The sequence below is a fragment of the Oreochromis aureus genome, linkage group 17 (genome assembly GCF_013358895.1).
Source record: "Oreochromis aureus strain Israel breed Guangdong linkage group 17, ZZ_aureus, whole genome shotgun sequence".
NCBI lineage: Eukaryota > Metazoa > Chordata > Actinopteri > Cichliformes > Cichlidae > Oreochromis > Oreochromis aureus.
In genome coordinates this window covers 30599571-30616200 of record NC_052958.1, presented here as the reverse complement: position 1 = coordinate 30616200, position 16630 = coordinate 30599571, and the positions used below count along the sequence as shown (strand labels likewise).

The 16630-nt window shown below is 40.5% G+C and overlaps 1 protein-coding gene across 5 annotated transcripts in view; it reads left to right on the top strand.

Moving 5' to 3' along the window:
• Positions 1-16630, top strand: part of bcar3 (BCAR3 adaptor protein, NSP family member) — a 69337-nt gene that overhangs the window by 45364 nt on the left and 7343 nt on the right. For all 5 annotated transcript variants that reach the window (XM_039601366.1, XM_031733771.2, XM_031733773.2 and 2 more), the window contains 8 exons: positions 9516-9644; positions 11127-11252; positions 11347-11463; positions 11775-12007; positions 12681-12781; positions 13208-13342; positions 14500-14724; positions 14869-15491. In XM_039601366.1, coding sequence (XP_039457300.1) covers positions 9516-9644; positions 11127-11252; positions 11347-11463; positions 11775-12007; positions 12681-12781; positions 13208-13342; positions 14500-14724; positions 14869-15491 — 1689 coding nt within the window. The remainder of the gene's footprint in view (positions 1-9515; positions 9645-11126; positions 11253-11346; positions 11464-11774; positions 12008-12680; positions 12782-13207; positions 13343-14499; positions 14725-14868; positions 15492-16630) is intronic.

Here is a 16630-nt window from a genome sequence, read left to right as displayed (position 1 = left end):
ATGTTTTCATAAGATGATCTTAGTCCAGGGGTAGATAAAAAAGTAAGAGGTTTGTTTGCCTTTAAAGTATTAATAACATGCAACTTCAGAAACATTCTTTAATGGAAGCATGCTTTTCAAGGCTCATTTCATCTTGTTGTTTAAAGGAGATGGTGGAAAGAAAACAACATATTGCCCTGCAGAAACCAGTCTGAAAAGTGCGTGGTAACACTTCCAGCCTGAGCAAAATCCAATCAGCCTAAATAGTCCTTCTCTTTTCCATCACTCTCACTGTGAACACTGGGCTTTTATTAGTCAGACCAGACGCTCTCATAAATGGCCAACTGTGCGACTGTCTGTCTGAGGGTGTGATTGTGAGATATATGCTGGCTTCATCCATAACTAGTGCTGGCAGACAGATAAGGCAGTGTGTGAAGGAAGTGGTGAGATGGTTAGACAGTTAACAGGACAGGGGTAGTAGTCCTCATGTGGATGATAAATTACCAGCTTGTGCTAGTTTGTCTTCTTTATGACATCAGTAAATTGTACCAATGTCATTAACTTGATTGGATGCAGCGAGCAGCAGCGGGGCAGGAGGCTTAGGTGGGGTGGTGTGTCCCTCTGTGGATCAGCCTGGAGATTGTCTTCAGCGAATTCTGTACATTTCCATCTGGTGCTAAAACGCACTTTGTGCCTGGATAAAGTCTGTTTGCAGGTCTTTATATGTGAGGGAAACCTTTTGTATCTTCTAAGAGCACCACAAAGTATGCCAAGAAGTTGTTCTGAAGTTTTCAGTGTATTGAACAATCTTCATCAGACGATATTTTTGTGTGCATTTTCTCCGGTCAACTCAACCATATGTCAGTGTTACAGAAAAGTACACTTAAAATCCATTTCCCTTAAAATGGAAAGCTGTCAAAGAGGGGAAAAAGTATTACTCTGTGCTCTCAAACCAGTCCAAACCATCCAGGAAAACTTGGATTCCTACTTAATGCATATGGCAGTTCATCAGCACTTCCTCTCACTAAGAGTTGCCTCTAATGACTGCTGTTGATGTGTGCCATCTATCCAGACCTTCTGCTTCAGAGAGAAAACAAATGACCAATAGTTAAATTACTGCTCATTTAGAAATTGGATGAATAAAACCTGAGATGTTCTGTCTGTGAAACTCTTGGTTATTTTAAGAATCCTCCAGTCTGTTCATTTAAATGATGCTTCGATGCAATGTGAACTTGTTATCTTCATTTGATATCTGTGTTGTTTTCTCATGAACCAGAACTGCACAGCACCGCTCCCATCTGTCTCATGCTCTTCTGTCTCTTTTATGAGTTTTCCCCCAGCTCTGCCTTTTCTCATCCTCTTCATTAGTGCTTTTCTATTTTCTCTCTGTGTCTCTGTGTCTTTACTTTTGACTCCATATTGCCTGGGGTTTTGTTCCATTCCCCTTTTCATTCTCCCCTCCATCTGTTTCTCTGGGAGGTCGCCATTTATCCACAGAGGCCCGGCTTCCTGTTTCTGTGCCTGCTCAGATTCAGGCTTACTTGTGCTGGTGTCCTTAGCTGTTAGATCACATCACTGACACTTTTTGTTTTTTTGTTTGCATTAGCTGCCATGATCCAACATAGCTGGGTTGTATGCATAGTTAGATTGCTTCTGTGCTTGCATTTGCTGTAAAACTATGCATTAAAAAGTTCTTTTTATCTTAATCCCGTTGCATGATGAGGTTCTTTCTCTATCATTGTATAGCAGAAACCATTATTCATCTTTAGCTCTTAAAACATGATGCTCTAAAACTTAAAACCCCTCAGTTGCTATTTCAGGCTTAGCTCATTGCTTGGAGATCAACGCTTTCTACTGTTTCTAAAAATCTTTTTACATCACTAAGCATGAATCTCATCTGTAACTTTGAGGCAGTCGACCTCAGTTATCGCTGTAGGATTTGAATCTGGAAGCAATCCTCTTTTCACTTTCACAGTATATGACCAACAGTCTATAGCCATTCAGTCGTTGTTCATACAGGTTTAGGAACCTAGCTGCAGAGATTTGTTCCCACTCATCCACAAGAGCATTAGTGAGGCACCGATGCCGATGCTGAGATCGTGGCTTACAGAACAAATTAAGATGGCACTGACGATGAACCCTCTTTGGCTGCCCCAGGCTGACCAATCAGATGCTTTCTGGCCTAAACACAGGAAGATGCTTGTATTTAGTTGTGTGTAAACAGGAAAGGAAGGGACCTTTTTGATGACGAAGACAACATGCAGAGATAGAAAATCAAAACATCAACAGCTATTAGGTTTTATCAACTGTCCTCGGCTATAATGATGCCCATTTAATTAAATGTTGGAGTCAAACACAGTGTTGTTGTCAGGCCCTAAAAAGCTGAACTGAAGCTGCTCTGAGGAAAAGCATTTGGATGCTGCATGACTGTTCAGCAGGAACATTCTTATTAAGTGTATTCTTGACACAACCTGCACTGCTGTTTGCATTCATGTATTCACTTTTTAAAGCTTTGTCACTTGATTGGGGATGCATACTATGCAGTAAGTAGACACAGTGGGAAATGGTAGCATGAAGAGAGGGAGGAGGAAAAAACTGAAATTGTTAAGTAAGAGAGATGAAAAGAAGAGGAAATGCCAGAAAAACAGCAGACCAAAGAGTTGTTATTTTAATGATGATTGCCCAAGTGAAACCCATTTGATGGGTATCCCAACTCTCATTTAAGCATTTTGTTTGTTGAACTTTCAAAACTTTTGCCTTTAGCACCTCAAGACTTTCATAATACTAATTGGTTGCATTCTAAAAATAGAAATAAAGAAGATGAAAAGCTGCATAGCCTGACTTCACCTCTAAAGTGATCTCAGACGTCACCATAATTGTAATGATATGTCTGTTATGGTGCTGCGTTGCTTGTATACTACTGCAGTGGTCATAATCCCACTGTACAGTGTAGCATCACAGATAAAGGTTATTTTGAGATCAAACCAGAGACCAAGGCAGTTGTTTTTATTGTTTCTTCTTGAAAGAAATGTGTTGCAACTGAGGCAGCAGAAGAGTTTCCTCTATGGTCTTCTACCAGTATTTTAGTTGGTGTTTGAAGCATTGTTAATATACTGACTCCGCTGCATATTTGAAGGTGATTCAAATGGAGCTGCTTCTTCTAGTCAGTCTTCAGGCGTTTTTGTTATCTGCAATCCTGCAGGCTGGCGGTATCAACTAAGAATCTCAGGTTCACTGCTTTATTTCAGCGCATAAGCCACAGAGGGTTGAGGTAAGGTGAGGATTATAATGTCATCTAATGTATTTGTAACTTTACATGTATGTAAGGTGATGAGGAATCAGAGTTATGATGTTAAAAGGTTGTTTGTCCTCACTTCACTGAACACAAAAGACAAGCAGCTTACCCAGCTGGACGCTGCTTCTGATTGGTTATTGCCACACACGACTGGATTATTACAGAAATGTATCATCTTCACTGTATATAGAGAAACCTTTAAAGGGTTAAAACTACCTTCAATCTTCAAATCCATGAAATCAGAAGAAAATCCAATCACTGCAGAGATCCTTTTTAACAGTACCTTTTGTTTTTAGTTGGAGATTATTTTCTGTGGCATGTCAGCTTTGTTTTGCTTTTTTTATAAAGCACATCTGAATGTCATTTACAACTTATTGACAGTGGTACTGCCAATATACGTGTTAACATTCTTGGCTGGGTGAAGTGACGCTAATTACTAGATCATTTCCCACAGATGTCAACAGCACCAGTACCACTGAACACAACTGTAGCATTCATGAAGCACAGTGTCAATTATTTATAAAGGATTTAATATGAAATCAAAATAAAAGATTTGAAGGCAAATTTTTATGTGATTTGAAACCTCTAAAAATGGAGGTCAGCAACTAATATAGTGCTTTGCAAAAGTCTTGACCCATCACTATTTTCTTCATATTTCTTTTTTTCCAAGGAGCCAAACTTCTTTTCCTTTTAAAATGTATTTATTTATTTTTCTAATTCTCCTTGCACAATGGCTCTCCAGACTTTATGAAGGTCTTTCAGAGTTTTTCTTTGGACCTTGGCTGCTTTTTCACTCATTTTCAGCCGAGTCCTTGTATCTGACCATTTTCAGAGGATTTTTTTTTTTTTGTTAAGCTGCTTAACACTGAGCTATGAATCACAAAACATAACCAACTCGGGGGATGAATCACTGTTGTCTACACATAACAGATGACAAAGAATTAATTTTTAGGTGCCTTGTTACAAGCAGTCTGTTGTAAAAACACATCATTTGTTAGTTTTGATGCATGCTCATCGAGGTAAGTAAATCCCAAAGGTTGATTCTGTTGATCTGGACGTTTTCAGTTGGAGAAACGTTTCGTTACTCATCAGTCTCAGCTGACTGCAGGTTTCAACAACCTTATAAACAGTACATTTGCACAATGACTGAAACTAGCCCACTGAATGAACAATGGGCTGTGAGGTCAGATCCCTTGATCATTAATATGCAAATTGTCATGACCATTGATCAACAACCACTGATAAAAGACCATTGATCCATGGCCATGAGTCCAATTCAGAGAGTTGGGGAATGGCTACAATCACAGCATTGTAAGATGGCAAAGATGTACACTTAGGCCCCCTTTCAAAGTTGATGTGTACTGTAAACCTCGCATACGGATCAGTATTTAAGGTTTGACTCTCATCATCCACTGGAGCACAAACTGGGTGTCATCAGGACGCTACAACACAGAGCGAACATCATCCTGACAGACACAGCGGCCAGGGAAGCAGAAGAACATCACATCAAGAAGGCCCTGAGTAAATGTGGTTATCCCAGCTGGACATTTGTCAAAGCTGGGAAGGCACCTAAAGAAACCCCAGCTGATCCAGGAGAGAAGGACAACCGCTACCTAAGGGAAAACCTGTATTGATCCCGTATGTGTCAGGAGTATCGGAACAGCTGAGACGCATTTTTTCTAAACACCTCGTCTCTGTGGCTTTTAAACCCCAAAACATGCTACGCCAAAAATTGTCGGGTCCGCCGGCACAGAGTAACATAGTGTACGCTGTTAAGTTCCAGGAGGATTGCCAGGATTTATACATCAGGGAAACCAAACAACCTCTGGCGAAGCGGATGGCACAACACAGAAGAGCTACCTCGTCAGGCCAGGACTCTGCAGTCTATTCACACCTACAGGCCAGTGGACACTCTTTCAATGACGAGGATGTACACATCCTGGACACGATGGCAATGTGCGAATGTATAGTTACCTTTTGCTGGTCTACCTTACCATATAAAGCGCCTTGAGGCGACTGTTGCTGTCATTTGGCGCTGTAAAAATAAAATTGAACTGAAGAAGGTTTGTGGAAACCTGCAGACTAAAGAAGTCACTTGGATGAGTGACAAAAAGTTTCTCCCATTGAAAACACTATGTCCAGATGAACAGAATCAACGTTTTGGGACATTATTTGTTCCACTTTCTTTAGTTTAAGCTATGGAAAATACCAAAGATAACACAGTTAAACAGGCATAAAATAGGATTTTTGCACCAACAGGGAGGTTCCCAAAGTGCTGTTAGCTGAAAACTTGGTGCATGGCGAGCAGTGTATCCTCATTAGAAACGGTCTCAGTGGCTGTTACGAAGTCATTCTTAATGAAGGGGAAACACTGAGAAAAGGCTGACCTACGACAAATTACGCAAGAACTGGACTGAAATTCAATGAATCCAAAATTGAATTTTTTGATACAATTTATCATTAATTTGTACAGAGAAGGTCAGGAGATTTTGCTTATTTAAGAAAAACATTTACCTTCATGCATGGGTTTTATTTTGATTTCATTTTGGGTTTCAACAGTAAGCATCACCATGGGATGACACTCAGCAACTTTTGCAGTTCATGTGAAATGAAGCTTGGCATCAGTGTATTGTTTATCCCATATTTCAACACAACTGAAGTCATTCACGCTAGAAGGAAAGGCTGTATGCCATGAAGCAGGCCAGTCCAGTTCACTGTACTTCACTGCTGCGTTGTGGTCCACACACAGGCTGGTACGCTATAAATGTAGCCACTCTCTGAGGATGACATCATATTGCAGGGTCTTATTAAAGGCCAGCCTATTAAACAAAACCTCACATCCAATATATCCATCTCCTCCCTCCTATTTCCTTCTGTGCTTCCTTCCTCTCAGTTTCTCTTCAATTTTTCTTTCTGTGCTCTTTCACTCTTTTGTTAATGTGCATTAACCATCTATCCCCCATCTCCATTTAACACTGTTCAACTTTTTATATGTACACATCATCCTTGCCACTGCCGTGCATCCCTCTTCTCACCAGCTCTCCCGCGCTTTCATTCATCAGTCTGTTGGCATCGAGACAGCAGACGTAAAAGCAACATATTGTGTCTTTTGAAATAAAAGTGAGAATCACAAATGCGAGTGGAGTCGGTAACAAATCCAGATAAGCTGGGAATAATACAAACCAGCAGCCCTCATGTTTTCAGTTATTACAGTTGATCATGTGCATTTTAAAATTGTTGCACAATGCCCGTACAACAGGAAAAACATGCTGCAAGCCGTGCGTTATGGGTGTAGTGTATCCTGCTTTAACACATCACAGCACCTAAAGAAAGAAAATGATTAAAAGCAAAACAAAAAGTGAAACAAAAGAAAGGTGCGTGAATTTTTTCCCTTTTTCTAGCTAGCCTAATGTTAAGCAGAATATGGAGTTGTAGTTTGGTCAAATCCAAATAGCTATGGATGATCTATAAGTAAATATAACAACAAAAAGTGCATATATGAGCAAATGTTTGTCTGTCATCATTCCAAAAGTCTCAACCAAAAGTCTCAACTGTTGGTCCCTCTTTTCTTTCTTTGGTTGGTCTTTTTTGTTTTTCCCCATTTGATACGTAATCCACATCTAAAATTATTTATTATCCTTTTATATATGGATATCTGGTACAGATGTTAGATTAGTAACCATTAGTTTACTCCAATGGCACCAACTATTAACGTTAATTAATGAGAGGAAGCTCCAATAAAATGATCATGTAATTCAGACTGTCTGTTATCATTTACTTATTCATTGAATCTTTTGTTTAAAAAATGGCAGGAAAAAACATGATCAAGTGACAAGTGACAGCACAGTTACACTCCGCCAAGTATTATCCCCTGCTACACACACACGCACACACAGTGGTTCTGGTTCAAACTGGAAATAAACTAAATCGTTGGATGTGCACCATGGTGCCAAGCCAGTCATCAGTTTAATATTTGCTGTAATGTGACACTTTGATTTTCTGTCATGTATGGAGACTCGGGGCAGGGGGTCTATTCTAATGACTTTAGAGAGGAAGAGCGCTATTGTAGCTGCAGAAAGAGAAAAATGGCACAGATATGATATTCCAAGTTTCATGCAAGGACATGGCTTTGTAATTCCTGTTTGTGTGAGCGTGTGTTTGCTTTTTTTCTCAGTGTTCTACCTCGAACCTCTCCTCCTTCTTCTTGGATCAAAGCTTTCTTCTGAGAGCTTCTCCATGACGACCTTCAGTCTTTTAGCTGAAGACTGTCAGTTGAAACTTTACCTGTAACTGTACCTGAACCTGAGCCAGTACTGTTACCCCAGAGGCTGTGAGACATGTATTTATCATCATCATAGCAGTTGCCTAACTTCGGTTATCATCATCACTACATTGGCAGTGTTTGTCATGCTAAAAAATCTGATGATTCTCTACATTTGTTCAATTGTAACAATATCCCCAGCACCACAAACACATCCCAAACATGACAGATCCTCCACCGTGTTTTACAGACGGAGGTAGACGCTTCTCTCTCCTGATCTTTTCGGACCATGTTGACAACAATTTTAACTAAAAGTTGCCAATTTGGATCCATCACTCTACAAGTCTTGTTGCCACAGACTTTCAGTCCAGTTCTTGTGTAATTTGCCAAAACCTCAGCCCTATTCTCCTTGTTTCCCTCAGTTAATAATGACTTTCTGACAGCCACTGAGACCATTTCTGATGAGGCTTCAGTGAACAGTAGATCAACTTGAAGGCCCAGTAGGGGCTTTGTTGTTCCCCCCCTACTTCTTAAGTACATGACTTTCAGATACTGTTCATGCTGTAGGGAGTTGGTAGGCCTTACACTTTTTTGTGCTCCGTTTTTCCTAACATTTTTTTTTTTTTTTTTTCATGGACATGCTGCACAACATGCCAAGACATTCCATGTTTTCAGCGTATAACCCTTTGGGATCACCTGTTGGTATAAAAATACAATTTTAATACTAACCTGTGTTAGACGCAGTTTGACAAACGTACAACCAGGCATAAAACCAGTGTTATGTCTACACAGCCAGTGCTGTTTAGACACAACACTGGTTTGTCCATACAGTTAGGTGTTTTATGCGTGAATGATGCAGGTCAGTGAGGTCAGTGAGGTCAGTGAGGTCAGTGACGGGTACAAGGACTAGAGTGCAAATGAGTGAAAAAGCAGCCAATGTCCAAAGAACCATTTGGAAATCCCTTCAGAAAGCCTGGATGAATATTGCTCGGGACCATTTTAAAAAATTATAATAAAGTCCTGCTCCTTGGATAAATAAATAGCTCAAGACTTTTGTAAAGTACTGACATTTAGATGATAGAAATGCAAAAGTATGGTGACTCTCACTAGAATAAACTATGAGTGTAGCAGTCTCTAATGGGTTAAAAAGAAAAAAGTTTAGTTTAGATAAGTTTATGCGTCACTCAGAGGTGTGTCTGTGTGTGCGTGTGTGTGTGTGTGTGTGTGTGTACTTGTCTACGTCAGGTGAAGGTGTGCATAGAGGCAGGTCTGGGTAGCTGGGCGGTGTCAGGATGATGACATTTCTTTGAATGACTCTGGGCGAAGGCAAGAAAGGAAGTGATAAAGGAGAAAATCACAGAGGAGGCAGACGCAGACAGAGGCTGTGTGCGGGCTTGTTGTTTGAGCAAACAGAAGAGACTTAACTATAGTGTGTGTGTGTGTGTGAGTTTTAATGTGTCTGCTATGAAGTTTGTTATTGAAGATCAGAGAAAGGTGGCAGGATGGAGAGACCAAGCAGCTGTCATGTAAGTGTGTGTGTGTGTGTGTGTGTGTGTGGTGTTTGGGGTGTGTGCGTTGTGGTTCAAGTGGTTGTGTTGACTCGACATCCTGTCAGGGTTAACAGAGCTGTCTGTCCTTTACTTTCCATTTAGGCAACCTTTTTGGGCTTGTTGCTGGGATTAAAGTGGCTGATCAATAGTTTCAGTAATCTCACTGGAATTAGATTACAGTCCTGGTTTCTACCTATCACGTCCCAGCTCTGCAGTGTTTTATTTGGTGTTGTTTTACTGTAAAACAGTAGAGGCGACTTTCAAAAATCAGTCATAAGTTTCCTATTTGTTCCTGCTTCCTTTTTTACTTTGTTGAAATAAATAAACTGAAAATTCAATATGTGGGTGTTGAATTTCTGTCGTCTGTCTTTGGGTTTCTCAGCTATGCAGGATAAAGTTACAAGATCAGCTTTTTCTGCTTTTATTCCAGTTCTCCAGAGATCAGTTCATCCTGGACTGTCCTTCAGAGAAACTTCGCAAGGAGCTCGAGGAAGAACTGAAGATGGACTGCGAGGAGCCGAGAAGTCACGCGTGGTACCACGGATCGATTCCCAGACAGGTAACACTGTTCGCACACAAATCTGAGTCACAAGTCCCTCCTTTTAAAAGCCAGGTTAGAAACTTGTTGAACCAGATTACCTATTATTAGTCTTCCATGCTACACACATGGTGCTTACAGGAAGACTGTAGCGTAAAGAGTGGCCTCGGCAGCAGTGCTGACAGAAAGAAAGGCTTCATTCTGTATGGTGTGTTTATGTGTGTTTTGTGTCCGCGCATATGTGAGAGGGAGATATTGTGTGTTCCCCTGAAAACCAGCACTGAGATGTAATCTTTTTTAATAAGCTGCTTCCCTTGGCTAAACTAAACCACCGTTATAACTTATACAAACATTTGCTTAATTAAAGTCTGAAACTGTGGATGACAGAGAGTGTATGTGTTCGAGAACAGGGAGCGAGAACCAATAAATGTAACAAGGCAGGGAAATAAAGAGCTCTGCATGTGTAAACGGTCAAAGAAATATCCTTTTTTTAATCATATAATAAATGAAAGTCAAATTTATTTTTAAAGTGCATTTAACAGTGCTTTATAATAAATGAATGAATGAATAAATGAATGAATAAAAATAGGCTGGAAGTCTAGTTTTATTAGAGTCATTTGAGGGAAATGCTGTTCCACAGTTCAGGGGCAAACACAGAGAGCACACTGACCTGGAAGGAAAGCTAAAACAGGTGAAATATGATCTCTTTTTTGGGGGGGGGGTGCCTGTGAGGAGCCTACAACTGACTGAGACCTGTGTAAAGTGATTTGCAGTAGTCCAGGAGGAGGAGATGAGGTCATGAATGACAATCTTGAGATCTCTTATGGAAAGAAAAGGCTTAATTTTCGATATGGAGCTTAGCTGGAAGAAGTTGTTTTTAACCACCGAGTTACTTTGATAATAAGTCTCATTTCTTCTGTGGAAAATGACAAACAGGGATCAAGCTTGTCAAAAATATCGTCATTTGACTTATGCATTGATAGATGCACAAAAACACTGAAAATTAAAAAATTTTTTGGATGAAAAGCTTTATTATTTTGATTTCAAATATAAAGGTTTTGGCGTGAAATGAATGTGAATCTACATGAAACTGTCACTAAAGCGTGTAGGTCTCTAACTGGATAAAGTGGAATGGTCCTCATGTCTTACATAACCATCACTAAGCTCACAAAGCTGGTACTAGCCTACCATTAAATGTTTGTATTGTAAAGAATCACTGTGGGCCACAGTATGTGTTCGTGTGTGTGTGGGCCGGTTATTATGGGCTCCTAAATCTGTTTGAACAGTTACATGATGCAGGCTGGGCTTTCTCAGGGGCCAACATTATCTATGAATTTTCAGGTTAGGACATGTTTTAAGGTTAAGGTAAGGGTAACGGTTAGGCAAGTAGTTGTTATCGTTAACGGTAAGTCACCAGGAAGTGAATGAGACGATGCAAAGACCTCTAACATTATGGCTGCGTGAAGTTGAGTGTGCCCATGTGTCACTTATTTCTTTTTGCAGGTTGCAGAAAACCTGGTGCAGCGAGATGGAGACTTCCTGATCCGTGATTCGCTGTCCTTACCAGGAAGTTACGTTCTCACATGCCAATGGCGAAACACTGCTCAGCACTTTAAAATTAACAAGAAGGTACATATGAGCTTCCAGCTAAACTGAAACGAATATTTGACTAGAGTATAAATGGTAAAATAGCTAGGTCTGTTATTTTGCCTGTCGCCTTCAGGTAGTGATGCTGAATGAAGCTTACTCCAGAGTTGAGTACCGCCTAGACAGAGAAGGTTTCGACAGTATCCCTGCACTCATCAGATACTATGTTGGCAACAGAAAACCTGTCTCACAGGTGGGTTTGGTGATTATTTTTCTTTTAATTATTCTTGCTTCAAAGTTAATTTTATACTATTATTATTATTATTATTATTACTAACTATTATTATTCTGGTTGGTGGTTTTCCTCATTATAGCACATAAAAGAATAACTTTTGGTAGTTAATAGTAAGTTGCTTTTAAGTGCTAAGAGATTCAAGCTTGTGAAATAAATCTAATTACTAGGATTTGATTCAGCAGAGTTTGTGTCAGTATAGTCACAGATAAATAAAAAATGTTGAGGTTTGGTTAGGTCATCTTATCTGTTCTTCCGCCCACACATTGAAGGTGGTAGGGGCCATCATCTTCCAGCCAATCAACCGAGGGCTGCCGCTGCGCTGCTTAGAGGAAAAGCACGGACTGTCGAGCAGTCACCGGGAGAGGCTGATGTCGCAGGAGAGGCGGAACCAGAAACGCCTCAGCCTCAATATTACCAACGGACACGCATACGACAACACACAGGCCGCGCACGACAGCACACACTGCCAGGACAATGGCATTGCCCGAGGCAGCCAGCTCAGGTTTGCACTCTACAAACACACGCAAACACACTAATTAACACCTAAACACTGAGATTCCTCGCTGGCTCTCATAACGTGGTTGTTGTTCCACTGAACACGTGAGATTTGTTGGATTTGATTAATACAAGCCTATTACTGCAAGTGGATAGTGGGCTGCAGACCAAATACCAGTCTGTCTGCTGTGTTTGAATAATGGAGACCCACCTTTACACAGTCTCCATCTCCACACATTGTTCTGCTTTTAAGGTTTTACTCTTTGCACTGAGCTGTTTACATTCAGTCGTTTTGGCTGAAGTTTGAACATGTCCCATATGTATCATACGTCCTCTGTAAATGAAGAGCTGTTGTCTGTGCGCAATTTCAATGCACACACACATTAAACAGGGTTCTGTATCTATCTGAGCGAGGTCAGACCAGCTGTGAGGGGATAATAAATACAGAGCTGAGAGTAAAACAGAAACCAGAGATGAAAAAGAGGATATATGGACAGAGAAAAGGCTTTTTAAAAAGTCAAAGAAGGGATGAAAGGATTAGTGTTTATAACGTGATTTACTTTTTTTTGAATACTAATGGTACCTTTTTATTATTATATTGAAAATATTTGTGAGAGGTTTATCCGATGCCCATGTGTGATGTGAGTGGGATGTTTTTATCGCCCTTCCTCCTCCTTCAGGTTGAAGGATCGCTGCGGCAGCCAACCAGCAAGTCTCAATCAAGTCCAGGAGCGGCGACACCCACTCAAGGCGCACCAATCAGAAAGCTTCCTTCCTCTTGGTAAGTAAAAGCTAGGAGGTTCTGAAAAGCTGTGTGACCTTTGAGGAGAGGATGAAAGTTTGAGTTTTTCCCTTTATTATAATTACACATCTGTATAATAACAAGCTTGAAATATTTAATTGTCTACAGCTGTTATAACACTTTCACATTTAGACATTTGTAGGTCTCAGAGAGAGCTGAGTGTAAAAGCAAAGCTGTCGATTTACCAGTCGTTACCAGTCATATGAGACCTCAAAAGCACAAGTGGGAATTCTGATCAACTCAGTGCCTTTTTTTTTAACTTAGTCATTTCCTTTCCTCCCCACCTCCACCTCATCTTTTCCTTTTTTTTGTAACCTTTTTTTAAAATTTCTATTTATCCACCATCTCATTATCTTCTCATTCATCTCTTTAACTCCATCTTCTGTAATTTTGTTCTGTCTTCAGGATCCAAACCGCAGCCCCTGCAGACACCTGACTCGCTCCTTCCCAGCCCAAACTCCAAGTCGCCGGTGTTTCGGACAGGCAGCGAGCCACTGCTGAGCCCCTCTTTCCCACGGAGATCAGCAGAGCCTCTAGCAGGTATACAAATATTTTGGTGGAGAAGAACCAGCAGCATACAGATGAGTTTCTTCAGCGACTATTCAGTTTATACAGAAGAATCCCTAAAGACCTTTAATATATACTGGTTCCTATAATAGAGTATATTAAACCTAACAATTGCAAGACATGTGATACAAATAGATGTTTGGCTTTATTTGTAGTTTTACTGTCTTCTTTAATCAGTGTTAACTTTTAATGTTAACTGTAAAATAGATGAAAATAGATTTGCTTGGTCATAGTGTAGAAAATGTACAGTATAGAGCAGCACTCATGCTAGATGTAGAGCTACAAACAGAAAAATCAAGAAAAGACTGCAATTAACAAGAGCAGCCTGAGCGCCCACAGCTCTGCCAAGACCAAAAGTTCCCAATACAGGTTGTATAAATCAAGTCCCAAAGGACAAGGAAGTCCTGATCCAGGGATTTAGTTTGATATTTGGTGAGAAAATCATGATGATGTCTCCAATTTTTGTTTTGGTATGAATTTATAAAGATTAGATGCAAGATGACAAGTTTGCCCTGCGTCATAATGACAATTTATGGACAAATCCAAAACTTAGTGACTTCAAAATGTTGACCAGCTTCACCTCACCTTGTTTAATCCTACAAACAAAACCACTTTATCACTTTGATGGAGGAAAAAAATGACAAGAATAGCAATCGAGGATGAAATAAAGTAGCCTTGGTCCAGGTCTCTGAATCATATAGAAATAATGAAGCTAAACAAAGTGGCAGTTTGGACTGATTATCAGGCTAAAAATAACTGTTGTGCTTGCTAAGAGCCAATAAAAGCCCACGTGGGGGTTTTAAAATTAATCATCCGTTGTGCCTTCCTAAGTATGTGGGTGTAATATAATACACTCTCCCGGGCTGCTCCTGCCATTGCTTGAATGTTAGACAATGAATTTTCCTCCTGTTCTGCTGGGGCTCTCTGCTCTAATTCACCATCTGATAATATATCTGAAATCTGACTGTGATGCATGCTTTTCATTGTATGTGAATTTAAATAATAATATCTTAAAAATGTTAAAAATCAGAGGAGTTGTAATATTAGATACTTAAAAAGTTCAAAGTCTTTATATGTATAAAAGCCAAAACAGCTTTTGTGTAACTTTTATGGCACTCGTGTTCCTCCAGGCCAAGCGATCCGGGGCTCTGACAGCCAGCTGTGTCCTAAACCGCCTCCCAAACCCAGCAAGGTTCCTCTGGCTAGGCTGGCTCACTCCTCTTGTCCTCAGGCTAGAGTTCCCTCCTCCAGCTCCTCAAACCTCACAGACACCTCCTGTGTCTCTCCCAGACTGGCTGCACCTCCACAGGAGCCCAGACGTGTAGAAACCCCTGATTCTTCCTGGGCGAGTGGAGGTAGCCTTTTATTTTGTATATCTTTTTTTATATATTTATGCAAAGTTATTTTATTATTATTGGATGGTAAACATCTGTTTACATCAATAATGACTTTTATTTTTAAATGCAACATTATAGATGGATGTGTTTGTTATTCCACAGCCACTGCAGGCCCTCCTGTTCCTCCAGTGAAGCCCCTGAAATTGCAACATCTACGGCCGCCTGCAGACTCCCGCTGCTCCTCTGGGTCTCTAGTTTCACCTGCTGATGCTGCTAAGTGTCCAGATTCAGAGACAATAACAGGACAGGGTGAAAGACTGCAGCCCAGCCCTGCAGACCTGAGGTCCTGCAGCCCTCTGGAGTGGGAGTCGTCTAACTCGCCTAACCCCATCACAGACCACAGCCGTGAAGCTCAGCTAACACTCTGCAGCTATGTGGAAAGACTGAAGAGAGAAGGGGAGACGGGGAAAGAGGAGGAGGAGGTGGCAGGAGACAGAAGCTCCTACCATCATGCTATCGCAGCCTTGGAAAACACCAGTGAAGAAGAGGATGAAGATGCAGGGAAAGACGAGGAGAAAGATAAGAGGAGGAAAAAAGAGAGGAGTAGTTTTCAGCGGCCTGTCATAGAGACGGAGTCCATGTTCAGGCCAGCAGAGTTCGACTCGCGACTTCTGCCTCTAGAAAACAAACCACTGGAGATGGCGGTTCTGAAGAGAGCAAAGGAGCTGGTGCTCAGCCACAATCACCACAGCATAGCCAGACACCTGCTGATGGCTGACTGCCAGGTACACACACACACACACACACACACACACACACACACACACCTAAATATAACAACCGTAATTTATTTTTCACATGGTTATATCCTCTGTTGCAAAGTCATTATCTTTTGTCTTCCTGATTTTTTTCTTTTTATAGACTGATTTTCTGGATGCTTTAGAGCTTTTCTTTTTTTAATTAGTTAGTTGGTGGTGACTATATATATCTATATATAAAAACAAAAACAAAGGAAGCTTGTCATGAAATGACTACTTAAGTAGAAAGTGAGCAGTGAAAAAGGGAAAATAAAAGAACATCTCTATTTTCTGTTGCCTATGTTGTTGAGGGTGAGTTTTCCTGTAAACAGGAAAATGAATAGGAAAGAGGCTAAAGTGGGATTGAGCGCGTGGTGAAACTCTAAAATCGGCTGTCGTGGCTCAGCGTGGGGAAAAGAATCACAATTTCTCTTGAGTAGAGTTTCTTAATGTACAGGCTGTGATCAGCTGATCTGGGCTACTGCTCTGAGGTTTACTGCTCTTTGTGGATTTACACACCTCAGTTTAACAAGATGTAAGCAGATGTTTTATGAGTTGTCCTGTTCCATCCTCTACATGGTGTTTATATTAGACAGTATAAAGTTGGTATGAAGGTGGAATTCGATGAATGAATCTCAGCATCATTAGCTTAACTTCAAACTCATCTGTGCTATACCTGATATAACCTAACTCTGAGCATGAAACACAGTCACTGTGCACCAGTCACACACTGTTCTTTACTTTAAATCCATCACAGTACAGCAAACTAACCTGTTTATATCTTCACTAACCTGCAGAGGGTCTTCATCGAATTCTTAAAAAACAGTTAGTTTGATTAGCAGCAGTTTCGTAATATGATAAAGCTTAATGTCACATGTACAGACAAAGGGTTAAAAGATGAGGATTTATATTAAAGCTTTTCCAGTACATCAAATCCCACTGAGCATCCTTACCTTTAAATCTAACCTCTGTTCTTCCTCTCCTGTTGTGTCTTTGTTATCTTTCTCCATCTCTGAGTGAGCTCTTTCTTTTCTGTCCTTGTGAAATACAGCAGCTGGACCTTAAGCTAGCAACACACTGTGCCACAAACTGCACACAAGCAGTTTGTGTGATTGCTGATGTTTGTT